This window comes from Podarcis gaigeae (assembly GCF_964106915.1).
Source record: "Podarcis gaigeae genome assembly, chromosome: 16".
In the NCBI taxonomy this organism is placed as follows: Eukaryota; Metazoa; Chordata; class Lepidosauria; order Squamata; family Lacertidae; genus Podarcis; species Podarcis gaigeae.
The window spans coordinates 24382418-24397377 of NC_139693.1; the positions used below are offsets into that span (position 1 = coordinate 24382418).

At 46.7% G+C, this 14960-nt stretch overlaps 1 protein-coding gene and 1 long non-coding RNA gene across 12 annotated transcripts in view; one reads left to right on the forward strand and one right to left on the reverse strand.

Moving 5' to 3' along the window:
- OSBP2 (oxysterol binding protein 2) overlaps positions 1-14960 on the forward strand; it is a 159597-nt gene that overhangs the window by 122847 nt on the left and 21790 nt on the right. For 6 of the 11 annotated variants that reach the window (XM_083717116.1, XM_083717121.1, XM_083717126.1 and 3 more), the window contains 2 exons: positions 11182-11374; positions 12784-12907. In XM_083717116.1, coding sequence (XP_083573242.1) covers positions 11182-11374; positions 12784-12907 — 317 coding nt within the window. The remainder of the gene's footprint in view (positions 1-11181; positions 11375-12783; positions 12908-14960) is intronic. The other 5 variants (XM_083717119.1, XM_083717120.1, XM_083717123.1 and 2 more) reach the window with 1 other exon arrangement.
- On the reverse strand, positions 124-14957 carry LOC310834295. Its single transcript, XR_014559159.1, has 3 exons — positions 14855-14957; positions 12759-12954; positions 124-445 (listed from the first exon to the last, which is right to left on the reverse strand). It is a non-coding gene; the product is annotated as an uncharacterized lncRNA (long non-coding RNA).

The following is a 14960-nucleotide window of genomic DNA, read 5'->3' on the forward strand; positions in this document are numbered from 1 at the left end:
ACTTATCTGAATTTTGCGATGCAATTCTCTAGTCTTGTTTGTAAAAATGCATGCATCAAGGAAGATATGCGTATAAAAATTGAGGTCTCGGTCAAAATAACATACACAAACACGTTGCATTTGAGAAAATTGTGGCTGGAAATGTGTACATTAGTAAAAACTGCATGAATAATGTATTCGGAGAAATTTGCACTAAAATGCTTCCAAGTTTTCATGAACGTTTTTATTATTATTATCATTGCAAATTGCCACAACATTTAGAGAACAGTGTTTAAGATTGGGAAGAAAATGTGAAACTCAAAGAACTGAACTGGATAGATATTTCCGATCCTAATTTAGGAGTGTCCAACCTTAGCCAGAGGAGTGCTAATGTACTTCAGCAGAAAGCATCTCTTTGCAGGAATGTTGTTGCTCTTTCAGTTAGAAGATGAGGTCAATAACCAAGCTATAAAACAAACAAAAAATGCTGCTACAGTATCTGAATGCAATGAGACCACCTGGGAGAGGGAACTGGGTGGGAAGGAACGTTGGGATATTATACTCTGCTAAACTTTGCATATCAAATAAGACCCCTGTGAGTATGAGCAGGCCTCTCCTGGTACGCTGAAATATACAGTTGTACCTTGGTTCTTGAATGCCTTGGTCCTTGTACATTTTGGCTCCCAAACTCTGCAAACTCGGAAGTGAGTGTTCCAGTTTGCAAACGTTCTTTGGAACTTGAACATCCAACTCAGCTTCCGTGGCTTCTGATTGAGTGCAGGAAGCTCCTGCAGCCAATCGGAAGCCGCACCTTGATTTTCAAATGTTTTCGGAAGTTGAACAGACTTCCGGAACGGATTCTGTTTGAGAACCAAGGTACGACCGTACACCTAAAATGTACCATGGGTTACTTCATGCAATGCAAGTTGGCTAGATTTTTGTTATTGTAAGTCGCTCTGAGTTGCTTTGAGCAAGATAAAACAACTAATAATAGTAATAATAATAATAATAATAGTAATAGTAATAGTAATAATAACAGTAATAAATACCAGAAGGGCCCTGCCTGCCATAGTATTTAAAAAAGGGTGGGGAAAGAGGCAAGGAGCTGGGAGGCTGCAGGTGTAGTAAAAGTTTTTGTCTGCTAAATCACTGCACCAGCCTCATTCTGCCACCTGCCTGTCTTACCTGCCCCCCCCCCCCATCTGAGTGTTGTCCTTTTGCATCTCAGGATGGCAGGGGACAAAACTAGAGTTGGTTGGCTCCACCTCTTGTTGACTGGCTCCACCTACTGTTGGTCTCCCAGCCTTCCATCCTCCCAGTCCCGTGTGTGTGTGTGTGTGTGTGTGTGTATGTTTCAGGCCGCCTTGCCAAAGGGGCTGTCTTCACACCGCAGGGGCCCTTGTGCTCTGCCGCTGTGTGAGATTTGCAAAGGCAAGCTGGCTGCTTTCGCCTGCCCTCCCCCAAAACTGATCCATATGACGAAGCTGAAGACCGAACGTCAAAGGCGGTTAGCCTCAAAATGGTTGTGTGCTAGATGAAAAGTCTCGTTGAAGCAAGGCCAGCGACTCTCGGGCGCTGTTCCACTGACATGGTTCCTTCTGCGAAGAGCTGGCGATTAATGCAAGAGTTGCCAGCCCAGATCAGCCAAGCTGCTCTGCCTCAGCCTGACAGCGGTCGGCTACCTGGAGAAATATGCAGGAGCTACCTGTGAGACAGATTAAACCTCTCCAGGGGGCTGTGTCCCACCAGTCTTGCCTCTTGCAACTGCTTAGGATTCCACCTCCTGGCTTAATGGTTCTTCTGCAGGCAAATACTATTGCACGATTGCACCTGTCTGCTTTTGACTGCTCTGCACCTGTCAACTGTCTTACTTTTCTTGCGCAATTTCGCCTCCCGTTACTTGCTTTCAAAATTTTTATTCTCTAGCTCAGACTTGCCCTCCAGAAGATATTACGGACTGCATCTTTCATCAGCTCCAAGAACAATGCTGTACTGGCCAAGCTGTGATATCATAATGATTAAGGCCTTAAGTGATAATTTTAGGTTATATTTTAGTGACAAAGTTTTAATTTATATATTTTTAACTGTTGCTAGATCTGTATTGTCCCTGTTATACCCGATTGCAAATTAAAATGTATCCCTATTGTGTTTCTTGATATTGTATGTGGGCTGGAACTGGTCTGTGACAGAAATAATAAATTCATTCATTCAATGCTGTACTGGCAGGGGCTGATGGGTATTGAGAGCTAGGGTGCTGTAGCAGTTAGGGTGTTGGACTAGGACCTGGGAGAGCAGGGTTCAAATCCCCATGCAGCCATGAAGGTGACTGGGTGACTTTGGTCCGATCACTCACTCTCAGCCTAATCTACCTCACAGGGTTGTTGTGAGGAAAATACACAGAGAGGGAGGGCTCCTTGGAGGAAAAGGTTGGCTATAAAAACAAATAAAATGTTTGTAGTCCAAAACATACAGCAAAGGCCACTCTAGCTTTTGCTTATTCTCTTTATTGTCTATTACATTTATATCCCATTTTCCCTCCTAAGGAGCTCAAGGTGACACACACACAGTTCTCCCTCCTGTATTTTATCCTCACTACATCCTTTTGAGGTAGCTTAGGCTGAGAAATAGTAACCGGCCAGAGGCCATCACCCAGGGAGCAACCATTCTTATCCTTTGTTTAAAGAAATGCTTTTAAGCAGTGGTGTAGCATGGGTTGCCAGTGCCCAGGGCAGAGCAAATGTTGCTTCCCCTGCTGGACTGGGGTTGGGGGTGCATGGAGCCTGTGAGGCACATGGTTACGGGTTCTGCTTCTGTTGGCAGTGGCTGTGCAACTTCTCGGCTTGTTGTCTCTGCTGCCTCCTGGCTCAGTCAGCTCAGAGTTGGGGCATGTGGGCACCCCTTTACCAGCCATGAGGAGCGGGAGGAGGAGGCGCCGCCCCAGCCCTGAAGGCCTGCCTCCCCATGGCTCCAGAAAGCAGCAGGAGCTCAGCCGCACAGCCTTGTAGGGGCCCCTTGTTGCTCCCCTCTCAGAATTTTGCACCCAGGGCCACCACCCCTTCGCCCCTCATGCTGCGCCAGTGCATTTAAGACTCATTTATTTCAGCTAGCCTCTCTTTTTGTGTTGGGCCTTGTTTGGTTGGCCTTTGTTTATTTATCCCCCCCCCCCCCCTTAATAATATGACTATACAGTGGTACCTTGGGTTACATACACACAGCTGGTGTGGTGAAAAGAGTGTTGGACTTGCATCAGGGGGTTTGGGTTCAAATCTCATTTTCTTCTTAAAAAAAACAAAAGTAGGCTTGTGATATGAAGTTAGTCTGGTGGTGAGCACTAGGAAGGGATTTTGTGTGTGCTTGCCTTGTTGCGGTTTGATGCCAGATCTCATGGAGAAGGCAGCAAGTCAGGTCAGGAGTTGCAGGACCAAGAACAGCTCCAGGTGAGAGCAAGCTGAGCCCTTTATAACCTCTGCCCCCTTGTGGCCGGCTTGAAGGATGAACCCTCTGTTCTTCCTCCTCCTCTTCCTCTTTCATTCCCTAGCCTCCTGCCTGCTACACTCCCTGTACAGTGGTACCTCGGGTTACATACACTTCAGGTTACATATGCTTCAGACTCCGCTAACCCAGAAATAGTACCTTGGGTTAAGAACTTTGCTTCAGGATGAGAACAGAAATCATGCTTTGGCAGTGCGGTGGCAACAGGAGGCCCCATTAGCTAAAGTGGTGCTTCAGGTTAAGAACAGTTTCAGGTTAAGAATGGACCTCCAGAACGAATTAAGTACTTAACCTGAGGTACCACTGTATTGCAGTTGCATACAAAGTGCCAATTTAAAACCAGTGCAAAATATAGCAGACAAATCAATGCATGAAACACAGCAAAGTTTGGGCTTTTTTTTTTTTTTTTTTTTTAGTTTACATTACAGTGGTACTTGGTTGTCGAACGGCTTGGCTCCCGAACAAATAGGCTCCCGAACACCGCAAACCTGGAAGTGAGTGTTCCGGTTTGCGGACGTTTTTTGGACAAACCTGGAAGTGAGTGTTCCGGTTTGCGGACGTTTTTTGGACAAACCTGGAAGTGAGTGTTCCGGTTTGCGGACGTTTTTTGGAAACCAAACTTCCGACAGGGCTTCCACGGCTTTCGGTTGAGTGCAGGAAACTCCTGCAGCCAATCGGAAGCCGTGCCTTGGTTTTCGGACGGTTCCAGGAGTCGAACGGACTCACGGAACGGATTAAGTTCGACAACCAAGTACTACCTAGTCCAGCATCCTGTTCTCACAATGGCGAACTAGAAACCTTTCCATAGAAGCCTGGAAACAGGACCTGAGTGAAATAAGCACTGCTGTCTCCACTCAAGATACCCAGCAAAAGTGGTATTCAGAAGGATTGCTGCCTCTGCCTGGGAAGGCAGAGCATATCTGTCGTGGCTAGTAGCTGTGGACAGCCTTCTCCTCCATGAATTTGTCCAATCCTCTTTTTAAAGCCATCTGCGTTGGTGGCCATCCCCACACCTCGTGGGAGCAAATTCCACAGCTGAAAGAAAGTCATACAGCTGCAGAGTTGAAAGGGATCTCCAAGGGTCATCTAGTCCAACCCCCTGAAATGCAGGAATCTCAGATAAAAGCATCCAAGACAGGTGGCCATTTGACCTCTGCTTCAAAACCTCCAAGCATCCGTCTTGCTGAGACAACAATGGTTTTAAGCTGGCATCTGTAAACAAAAATGCAAAGCTTTTATTTTAAGTTTAAATTACCATATTTTTCGCTCTATAAGACGCACCAGACCACAAGACGCACCTAGTTTTTGGAGGAGGAAAACAAGAAAAAGAATATTCTGAATCTCAGAAGCCAGAACAGCAAGAGGGATCGCTGCGCAGTGAAATTAGCAATCCCTCTTGCTGTTCTGGCTTCTGGGATAGCTGTGCAGCCTGCATTTGCTCCATAAAATGCACACACATTTCCCCTTACTTTTCAGGAGGGAAAAAGTGAGTCTTATAGAGCAAAAAATACGGTAGATTGTATATCCAATGGGCAAGGTTGCATTGGACAGTTTTAGAGGCAATACCGCTTCTGAGTACCAGTTGCTGGAAACAGCAAGAGGGGAGAGCGCTGTTGTGCTTGGGTCCTGCACATCCCCAATAAATAACGAGACAGTAATATTGTTAACAATAAATTGATGCTGTAAATAGGATTCACCCCCCCCCCGCAGAACCAGTCTGCCTGCCAAAAACCACTTCCCAGAGCCATAATATGGAAATTGCTTGCTGTCCCCCAGTAGTGAGGAAAGGATTATTTTTCATGTAATGCGTTTTGAGAACATCACCTGTAATTACACAGCTCCCTTTTAAGAGCTTCGAAAGACACTTGCAGTAAAATGGCCATTACGGTGCCATCGAGTGTTAAGAGAGCAAAGGAGATGATTACAAACTGGCTTTAGAGATGCTTGTCACAATGCACACATTTTTAACCACGTTCAGAGGTTCAGGATGCAAGCGTAACGAGCTGGTGGAAAGGAATATTGGCATGATTTATAAAGGAGCTCAGGTGGTGTGTATGTGGTCACTAACATGTTGCTGTCCTTTCCTAAGACCCAGAGGTCTCTCTTGGAAAGATCCTTAAGTTCTCCAGCTGTCAAGGTAGCAACAGTTGAGAGGAACAATGTAGAAATGATACACCGCGTGGTAGTTTGGCTTAAAGAGCTGGTTTTTTAAATTTGCTATGAGCATTATGAAAACCTATTTTATCCCCCTTCCTTCCCCTCTTTTGCCCTCTCTTCTATGACGTTGTTCCTGGCCTCCTGCTCCAGGTTTCTTTCCCCCACAAAACAACCACCTACTCCAGCCTTGAAAACAAAAGATGGCTTGTGTAATCTCCAGAAGGACATCAAGAACGAAGCCCAACTGAGCAGCTGTCAACTGGCGTGGTGTGTGTGTGTGTGTGTGTGTGTGTGTTTGTTTGTATGGTTTGTTCCAGCCTGTTTGGATCATGTTGCTGATCCAGAGAGGGGTGCTTGACAATAGGAAAGCCGAATATTTGACATTCTAGATTAAGGTTTAGGAACTGGCAGCCGGTGGGCCAAACCAGGTCCATGGAGTGATAGCTGTCATGAAATTCTATTCAATATTGATCCAGAGCAGAACTTCAACATATAGTTAGCAGAGTAAAAAATTAAACATGTTGCAGGATTCCCCAAAAATAGACCAGGCAATTGAATCATAGAATCATAGAGTTGGAAGAGACCACAAGGGCCATCGAGTCCAACCCCCTGCCAAGCAGGAAACACCATCAGAGCACTCCTGACATATGGTTGTCAAGCCTCTGCTTAAAGACCTCCAAAGAAGGAGACTCCACCACACTCCTTGGCAGCAAATTCCACTATCGAACAGCTCTTACTGTCAGGAAGTTCTTCCTAATGTTTAGGTGGAATCTTCTTTCTTGCAGTTTGGATCTATTGCTCCGTGTCCGCTTCACTGGAGCAGCAGAAAACAACCTTTCTCCCTCCTCTATGTGACATCCTTTTATATATTTGAACATGCCTATCATATCACCCCTTAACCTCCTCTTCTCCAGGTAAACATGCCCAGCTCCCTTAGCCGTTCCTCATAAGGCATCGTTTCCAGGCCTTTGACCATTTTGGTTGCCCTCCTCTGGACACATTCTAGTTTGTCAGTGTCCTTCTTGAACTGTGGTCCCCAGAACTGGACACAGTACTCCAGGTGAGGTCTGACCAGAGCAAAATACAGTGGCACTATTACTTCCCTTGATCTAGATGCTATACTCCTATTGATGCAGCCCAGAATTGCATTGGCTTTTTTAGCTGCTGCGTCACACTGTTGGCTCATGTCAAGTTTGTGGTCAACCAAGACTCCTAGATCCTTTTCACATTGTATTTCATCCAGCAGAGCTTTACTGCTACTGAAGGCAAATGAGCATAATGGTCACAAATCCAATACATTTGGGATTGGCACTGTCCAGAAGAAATCCAGTTGCAGCAGACTTAACTTAAACTTACAATAACTTACAATGAGACTAAAACCTTAACACTAAGCATACTATGTACAGAACACCACACCAGAAGGAGAGAGAGAGAGAGAGAGAGAGAGAGAGAGAGAGAGAGAGAGAGAGAAGAGTGAATCCCAGGCTCCTTCTTGCCTTATTATTATAGTCAGCATGACCTTCGCAACAAAAGATAACAGTTTAAACCAGCTGTACTCAGCTTCTCTGAAGGAATAACCCAAACATCATGAACCTTCTGCTTGTTTCTTTCACACAGAGAAGCTTCCAGATGCCTCTTGAATTAATTAGAATAGGAAATATCTCTACACATCAGATCAACACTTTCTGCACTAAAAATGCAAACTGACAATAGCATCTATACCAGGGATTGTTAACTTGCTATGTCCACCACCCAAAAGGGGTTTTTGTGGGCCTCCAAAAGCTGTCATTAATTAGGGTTTTTGTTTTAATTCTTGACAGTTCCATGGGTCCACACCCCCTGTGATGCCAAAACTTTGTTTTCAAGGACCCCCAAAAACTGCCAATTTATTTGATTGATTGATTGATTCTTTAAGTTTTATCTTTACTAACTGCTCCTATAGCTTCCCCAGCATTGTTTCAAAAGGGATTTTGTGCTCCCCAATTCCCCACCTTTCAAAATCAGCCCTTATTTGTTCTGAATTTAACCATGAATCATTAAAAAAAACTGATTTAAAATAGTAGAAGATTCTATAAAGACTTGCTGAATAGGAGGCAGATACGAAATAGCCTGCCTTTAGTCACCTTTTGGTGCCACACACAATCGCTCTCAAGGGAGAGAGACCTTTTTTAACAGAAATGTCTTTCAAATATATTAAGGCCACATTGTTATCTGTGCTGCTTTTCAGTTTGCTGCGGTTAAATTTGAAACTATGGGTTGCATTTTATGTTGTGTTTCTTTGCTTCTCTCTCTCTCTCTCTCTGTGTGTGTGTGTGTGTGTGTGTGTGTGTGTGTGTGTGTGTGTGTGTTAGAAATTTAGAAATAAGCTAACAGTTGTTTAGGAGCCCATCTTACAAAATTCAGCCCGGGTTGTGAATTCCAACACTGAACATTTGGAACTAGAAACGCTTGTTAGAGAGCTCTGCTTTGCACATCTGTGTTTCCCCAGGAGTCTGACCTGTCCTTGTTCCACCTGCAAAAAAGCTGGCCTTTTAAGCTGTCAGGAGCATCTTGCCGTATTGTGCCTTTAATTGCTACACAGGGGATTGCCTGTCTTGTCTGGACTCTGCTTGACTAAGAATAGGAAAAGAGGGCTAGCCATTCTGCCTGGCTTCAGAGGGGAGGGAAGATGGGAAGGAATTTGCAATGTGTGTGTCTGTCTCTGTGTGTAGCAGAGCTTATGTCCAGGGAGGGGCTCAGTACCGGATTTACGTGTAAGCTAAACAAGCTGTAGCCTAGGGCCCCACCGCCAAAAAATTTAAAGGAAAAAAACAACTGGGTGTACATTTCCAAAATACAAGATAAAAAACACATAAAATAAAATCTACATACAGGAACAGTGTTTTATGTTGTGTAGGCTCCTATGATGTAAGTAATGGGCCCCGCCTGCTAGCCTGCTCCCTAAAATATCAAAGGTTTGCTCATTTCTGTATACAGGGGGCCTACATTCTGCATCTGCAAATGGCTTTAGATACCTATTAGGTCCATAAACTACCATATAGCATATATTCAATCCAAAAAGCAGTGACAATGTGTTGTTGACAAAGGGCAGCTAGACATATAAAGAGCCCCATTACCTTCAGTACCTTAGGGCCTCATCACACACACACACCAGTTGTGCAGCTGTATATATTAAATAAAGTATGTGAACTAAACAGGGATATGAGCTCAGTTTGCATGACTGTTTCCATTTAGGGGTTCATGGCTGCACAGTGTGGGGTGGGGCGGGGGGAGTCAGAGCACTAAATAGCATGTGCTGTGGTGGAATGCAAATATCAGAGAGCTATTTTTTGCAGCAACAGCCTTGGACTCTCTCTCCCTCTGTGTGTGTGTGTGTACATATGTGTGTGTATGTCCCCATCTGGACTGGTCCCTTCATTTTCTCCTGGAGCATAATTCAACATGCTGTCCCTACTCACCTCCCCAGGTTCCACATACTCTCTGCTAGAAACCTTGACAATTCTCTGCCCTGGCAATCCAAATCCTATGGGAAAACCCCTGACTTCTGCTACCTATATAAATTATGAAAACACATCAAATGTGCATAGATTGTTTTATTTTGCATGGTTTTTCAATGCACAAGTCTAGTTTTGCTAGAACCTCCACAACTCCTGAAAATCTTATTCATGCAACATATCTCTGGCTTTGCAGCTTTCATTGGGTGTTTCCTATATTCACATATAAGACTTAAAGGTATATTCACAGCCTAAAGAGTTAGTAACCGGCTTTTAAAAGGAAAGGAAAGGAAAGGAAAGGAAAGGAAAGGAAAGGAAAGGAAAGGAAAAGGACTTGAGATCCTCTGGAAGTTGAATTTTAGACCCAGTTCCGTTTTCTAGGTTCTTGTGTAATCTGAACATACCCATATAAAACGTCCTGTGGATTAATGTCCCATTAAGTGGATTAATGAGGGACGCAGGTGGCGCTGTGGGTTAAAGCCTCAGCGCCTAGGACTTGCCGATCGAAAGGTCAGCGGTTCGAATCCCTGCGGCGGGGTGCGCTCCCGCTGCTCGGTCCCAGCGCCTGCCAACCTAGCAGTTCGAAAGTACCTCCGGGTGCAAGTAGATAAATAGGGACCGCTTACCAGCGGGAAGGTAAAGGGTGTTTCCGTGTGCGGCTCTGGCTCGCCAGATGCAGCTTTGTCACGCTGGCCACGTGACCCGGAAGTGTCTCCGGACAGCGCTGGCCCCAGGCCTCTTAAGTGAGATGGGCGCACAACCCCAGAGTCTGTCAAGACTGGCCCGTACGGGCAGGGGTACCTTTACCTTTTTTTAAGTGGATTAATACCCCATTAGGATTCCCATTAGGGGTCTTCTAACCTCTCATGAGGGGCCACTTAATTGTTCTAGCTGTGTATTTCGGCTCCTGGTGATGCCCAAACATTTTTAGTGCCTGCCCGGCAGGTGTGACAGCCCTTCCTCTTCAGACTTACCAAAAGCAAGAGGCGCTTGGAAGCAACTCGGTATCTTTCTGTGTAGGTTCACTTTTGGGGAGCAGATTTTAAGTTTTTGGACAGGCTTCCCACATATGCTAGGGCATTTCCTGGGAGTCGCAGAGCCGCTGGCAGTGATTGGCTGAGCATCCCCAGTGTCGGAGAGAGGTTGGGCATGCAGCAAAAGGACCTCTGGCTGCCACTGGCTGAACTGTTCAGGTCCTGGGGAGGAAGGAAAGACAGGGGCGGGGAGAGAAGCAGAGGGTGGGGTAGGGGGCCTAGTCCCAGGTCTGCGCTCTATGGAGCAGTTGCAGCAACAGGGGGCCACTCCTCCTCCACCAGTTTATGTAGCTGCCCCTGACAGGCTGTGCAGCCGGAGACTATGCTTGCATGGAAACTGCCTGTGCTCCTCCCTCTTCATTCCCCTCCTGGTTCTGGGAGACGGGTACAGGAGAGGGTTGGGAAGCATCCAGCCCTTCACTTGCCTGGCTTGCCTCTTCCTCCAGTGCTCCACCCTCCAGCTCTGAAGCTTCCCCTGCCTCTGTCTCTTGCTTCCTGGTACAGGTCCCCACAAATCACTGCCCCCCTCTCCCAAGTCAGGCTCCAGCTGTCCTCCAAGCAACTATTAAAAGCCCTTTCCTTAAAAAACCCCTAGTCAATTCCCAAAGGCATTCTCGGAATAAAACAGCCTTCACTTTTCTCTGGGGGGCCAACAAGGAGGGAGCCAGTCTCTGGCTTCTCTGGGAAGCCTGGGAGCAGCCACCGAGAAGGCCCTGTTCTGCATCCCCACCAAGCATGCCTGTGAGGTGGCAGGAGCAAGAGAAGATTTTAGAGCCTGGGCAGGTTCATATTGGAGAATACGGTCCTCCAGATGGCCATAGAGTGCTGACCCTCCTAGAATCATAGAGTTGGAAGAGACCATGAGGACCATCTAGTCCAACTTCCAGCAATGCAGGGATCTTTCACCCAGTGTGGGGCTCAAACCCATAACCCTGAGATTAAGAGTCTCGTGCTCTACCGACTGAGCTATCCCTGGGCTGCTGCAGCTCTCCCCTGCTGACCCCTTGCCTTCTCTCTGCTTGCAGGCCTGCCGCGACTTCCTGGATTTAGCCGAGACCCACAGCCGCAAATGGCAGCGGGCACTCCAGTATGAGCGGGAGCAGCGGACCCGCCTGGAGGAAACCATTGAGCAGCTAGCCAAGCAGCACAACAACTTGGAGAGAGCCTGCCGAGGGGCCCCCTCCCTCTCTACGAACACCAGCATCCGTGCGTCCAAAGGTGAGGAGGAGGCCCGCTGCCACGACTGCTTCCATATTTGACAAGCAGCTCTTGCCCTGCACCTTAGCTGGCTAGGACTTTTCGCAGGGAAGGGCCGGAGCTCAATGTTAGAGCACCTGTGTTGCATGCAGAAGGTCCCAGGTTTGATTCCCAGCCAGAACCTCCAGGGAGGGCTGCAAGTTAGTATAGGCAGCAATGAGCTGCGTGGACCAATAGTCTGACTCGGCATAAGGCAGCCCTCCTATGTTCCTGCTTCATCCGGCTCTTTCCTTAGAACCATGGGGACTAGGAACTTAACACTTTTTAAGGGGAAGGGCCAGAGCACCTGCTTTGCATGCAGAAGGTCCCAGATTCAATTCCCAGCAGCATCTCCAGGGAGAGACCCTGAAACCCTGGAGAGCTGCTGCAGCTAAGCAAATCAGTCTCTTAAGCTTAAGCCTAGAAAGGGTATTTTCTATAAGACTGGATATCAATATACGTATCAAGACTTTGAGATTAGACCACTGGAGAAGCCCGGAAATCTATCTTGGGAGTGTGCTACCTGCAAGCCCCAGTAAAAGGGCCCCATCGGGGGCCAACAGAAGCCTCTTGATTACTTGGACTGCCAGGGCGAAACAGGTGCAAAACGCCGGTACCCTGTCTACAACTTCATTAACATCAATCTACAACTCCACTAAGGGACGCGGGTGGCGCTGTGGGTTAAACCACAGAGCCTAAGAGTTGCTGATCAGAAGGTCGGTGCTTCGAATCCCTGTGACGGGGTGAGCTCCCGTTACTCGGTCCCTGCTCCTGCCAACCTAGCAGTTCGAAAGCACGTCAAAGTGCAAGTAGATAAATAGGTACCGCTCCAGCGGGAAGGTAAACAGTGTTTCCGTGCGCTGCTGTGGTTCGCCAGAAGTGGCTTAGTCATGCTGGCCACATGACCCGGAAGCTGTACGCCGGCTTCCTCGGCCAATAAAGCGAGATGAGCGCCACAACCCCAGAGTCGGGCCACAACTGGACCTAATGGTCAGGGGTCCCTTTACCTTTACCTTACAACTCCACTAGCATCTCTCGGTATTGTGAATAACACCGAACTTACCTTTTGTTGGTATCTTCATGAACTTACCTAAAAGACTGAGTTAAGCATTGGGAAAATCTATTGAAACCAGACATTATAAGTTCATCTTAGGTTGGGTAGTTCGCAAGTCTCTGTGGCTTTGTTTAATGTTTTGTATTTTCCCTGGCAAGGTGGCATGACGGATGAGGGCTGGCAGTAGAGACTCGGGGGGCTGCATTGCAGGGGGTTGGACTAGATGATCCTTGGGGGGGGGGGCTCTTCCAACTCTACAATTCCATGATTCTGACTCCCATCAGCTCCAGCCAAGCCAGCAGATTTGCTCACCTGGGTATTATTGCCTCTCTGCCAGCAGGGAGCGTACAGAGCGTGAAAGCGGAAGCCAGTGATGAAGATGAGGAGACGGAGTACTTTGATGCCATGGAGGACGCACAAGCTTTCATCACAGTAGCTGCGGATCCGTCGAAGCACCACCGGTAGGTATGGCACCTGTTCCCTGGGAGCCTCCAGGCAGTCGGAAACCCTAGCCTAACAAAATCCACCTTAAAAGAAGAAGAAGGAAGAAACTGACCTTCTGCTGTTAGGGAAGTGACAGAAGTGCATTGATTAGCAGGAAGTTGCATAAGCAGCCCCCAAGCAAATAAGGATGAAGGACTGTTGTTGTATAACCTGCCCACAAACAAATCAGAGTAAATGTTTGAGAGTAGATATTGTTGGGTGTAGTGAAGGGTTAACCTTCTGTGCCTCAAGTCTGAGAGGAGGTGCTTACAAGGGAAGTAAGCCAGGACGTGCAGAAAGCAGCTTGGAAGGCTGTGAGCTGAGTAGAAAGTGAAAGCAGCTTTGTTGCGTAGCTGCAAACAGAGGGAGAAGATGCAGCTTAAATCAGATGGAAGTTCTTGTTTGTAAATATGCTACTTTTGAGCAAATAAAGTGATATTAGGACAGAAGAAACGTGTGGGACTTGTTCACTGCTCTTTCGATACACACACGACCGCTGTGCAACTTTGCTATCTGCTAATTGCTTTACGACCTGCAGAGGCTCGCAGGGGGAAGCGTGCTAGACGCCTAACAATAAAGCAAAAAATCTACACTGAAGATGAGGTGAAAAGTTCATTTATTTCAGTAATTCAACTTAACAGGTGAAACTAATATATGAGATAGACTCATGACATGCAAGGCTAGATATGTCAAGCCTTTATTTGTTATAATTGTGATGATCACGGCATACAGATGATGAAAACCGCCAATTAACAGTCTCCGAAAATTAGAATATTAAATGAAATCGGCAAAACAAGGACTGCAAATAGAGCAATATTGCACTTTGCATGTTATGAGTCTATCTCATATATTAGTTTCACCTTTTAAGTTGAATTACTGAAATAAATGAACTTTTCCACGATATTCTAATTTTCTGAATTTCATCTGTAATCTACCAAGATGATCAAGGGTCTGGAAACCAAGCCTGCTGAGGAATGGTTGAAGGAGCTGGGTATGTTTAGCCTGGAAAAGAGACAACCATCTTCAAATCTCTGAAGGGCTGTCATGTGGAAGAGGGAGCAAGCTTGTCTTCTCCTGCTCCAGAGGGTAGGACTCGAACCAACAGCTTCAAGAAAGGAGATTCCGACTAAACATCAGGAAGAACTTTCTGATAATAAGAGCTATTTGACAGTGGAACAGGGTCTCCCTCAGGAGGTTGTGGACTCTCCTTCCTTGGAGATTTTTAAGCAGAAGTTGAATGGCCAACTGTCACGGATGCTAGATGACTTTTGGGGTCCCTCCCACCTCTACAGTCTATGATTCTATGATTCTAACCTCTGCGCAAGCTTTGTGCAGGCGGATCAGGATGAATGCAAAACAAATAGGTTGTGTGAAAGAGGCCATTTCCTCTCTTTGGAGCACTTGGCAATGGATAGCAGGCCTCTTTTAGATCTTGCCCATTTTCAACAGACAAGTTTGGCTTTTCGTTAGATGCTTAGAAGGCCACCCCTAATGAGTGGGCCACTTGCATTCAACTTGAAGTGGAGGAAAGAAACCCCCTTTCTTTCAGTGCCTCCAGCCTGTTCAGTGAAAGAGCAGATAAAAGAAAGTTTTAAAAAAAACAACCCATGGAACTCACTGCCACATGAATCAGTGAGGACCACCAACTTGAATGCTTTAAAAGAGGATTGGACAAATTCATGGAGGAGAGGGATACCAGAATGGCTATGCTCTGCCTCCACAGTCAGAGAGGCATCAATGTTTCTGAATACCAGTTGCTGGGAACCTCGGGAGAGAAGAGGGCTCTTGTGTTTGAATCCTACTTGTGGGTTTCCCATTGGGGCATCTGATTGGCCACCGCGAGAACAAGATGCTGGACTAGGTGGACCACTGGCCTGATCCAGCAGCCTCTTCTTCTGTCCCTGTGCCCAGTTCACTCTTCTCACCTGCCTGGTCCAGAAAATCTTGCCTTTGGGGCTTTGGACAAGCTGACTAGCAGGCTGGCTTTGTAGGAATGTGAAGCCGTGCATTTGCATATCAGAACCCGCCCAT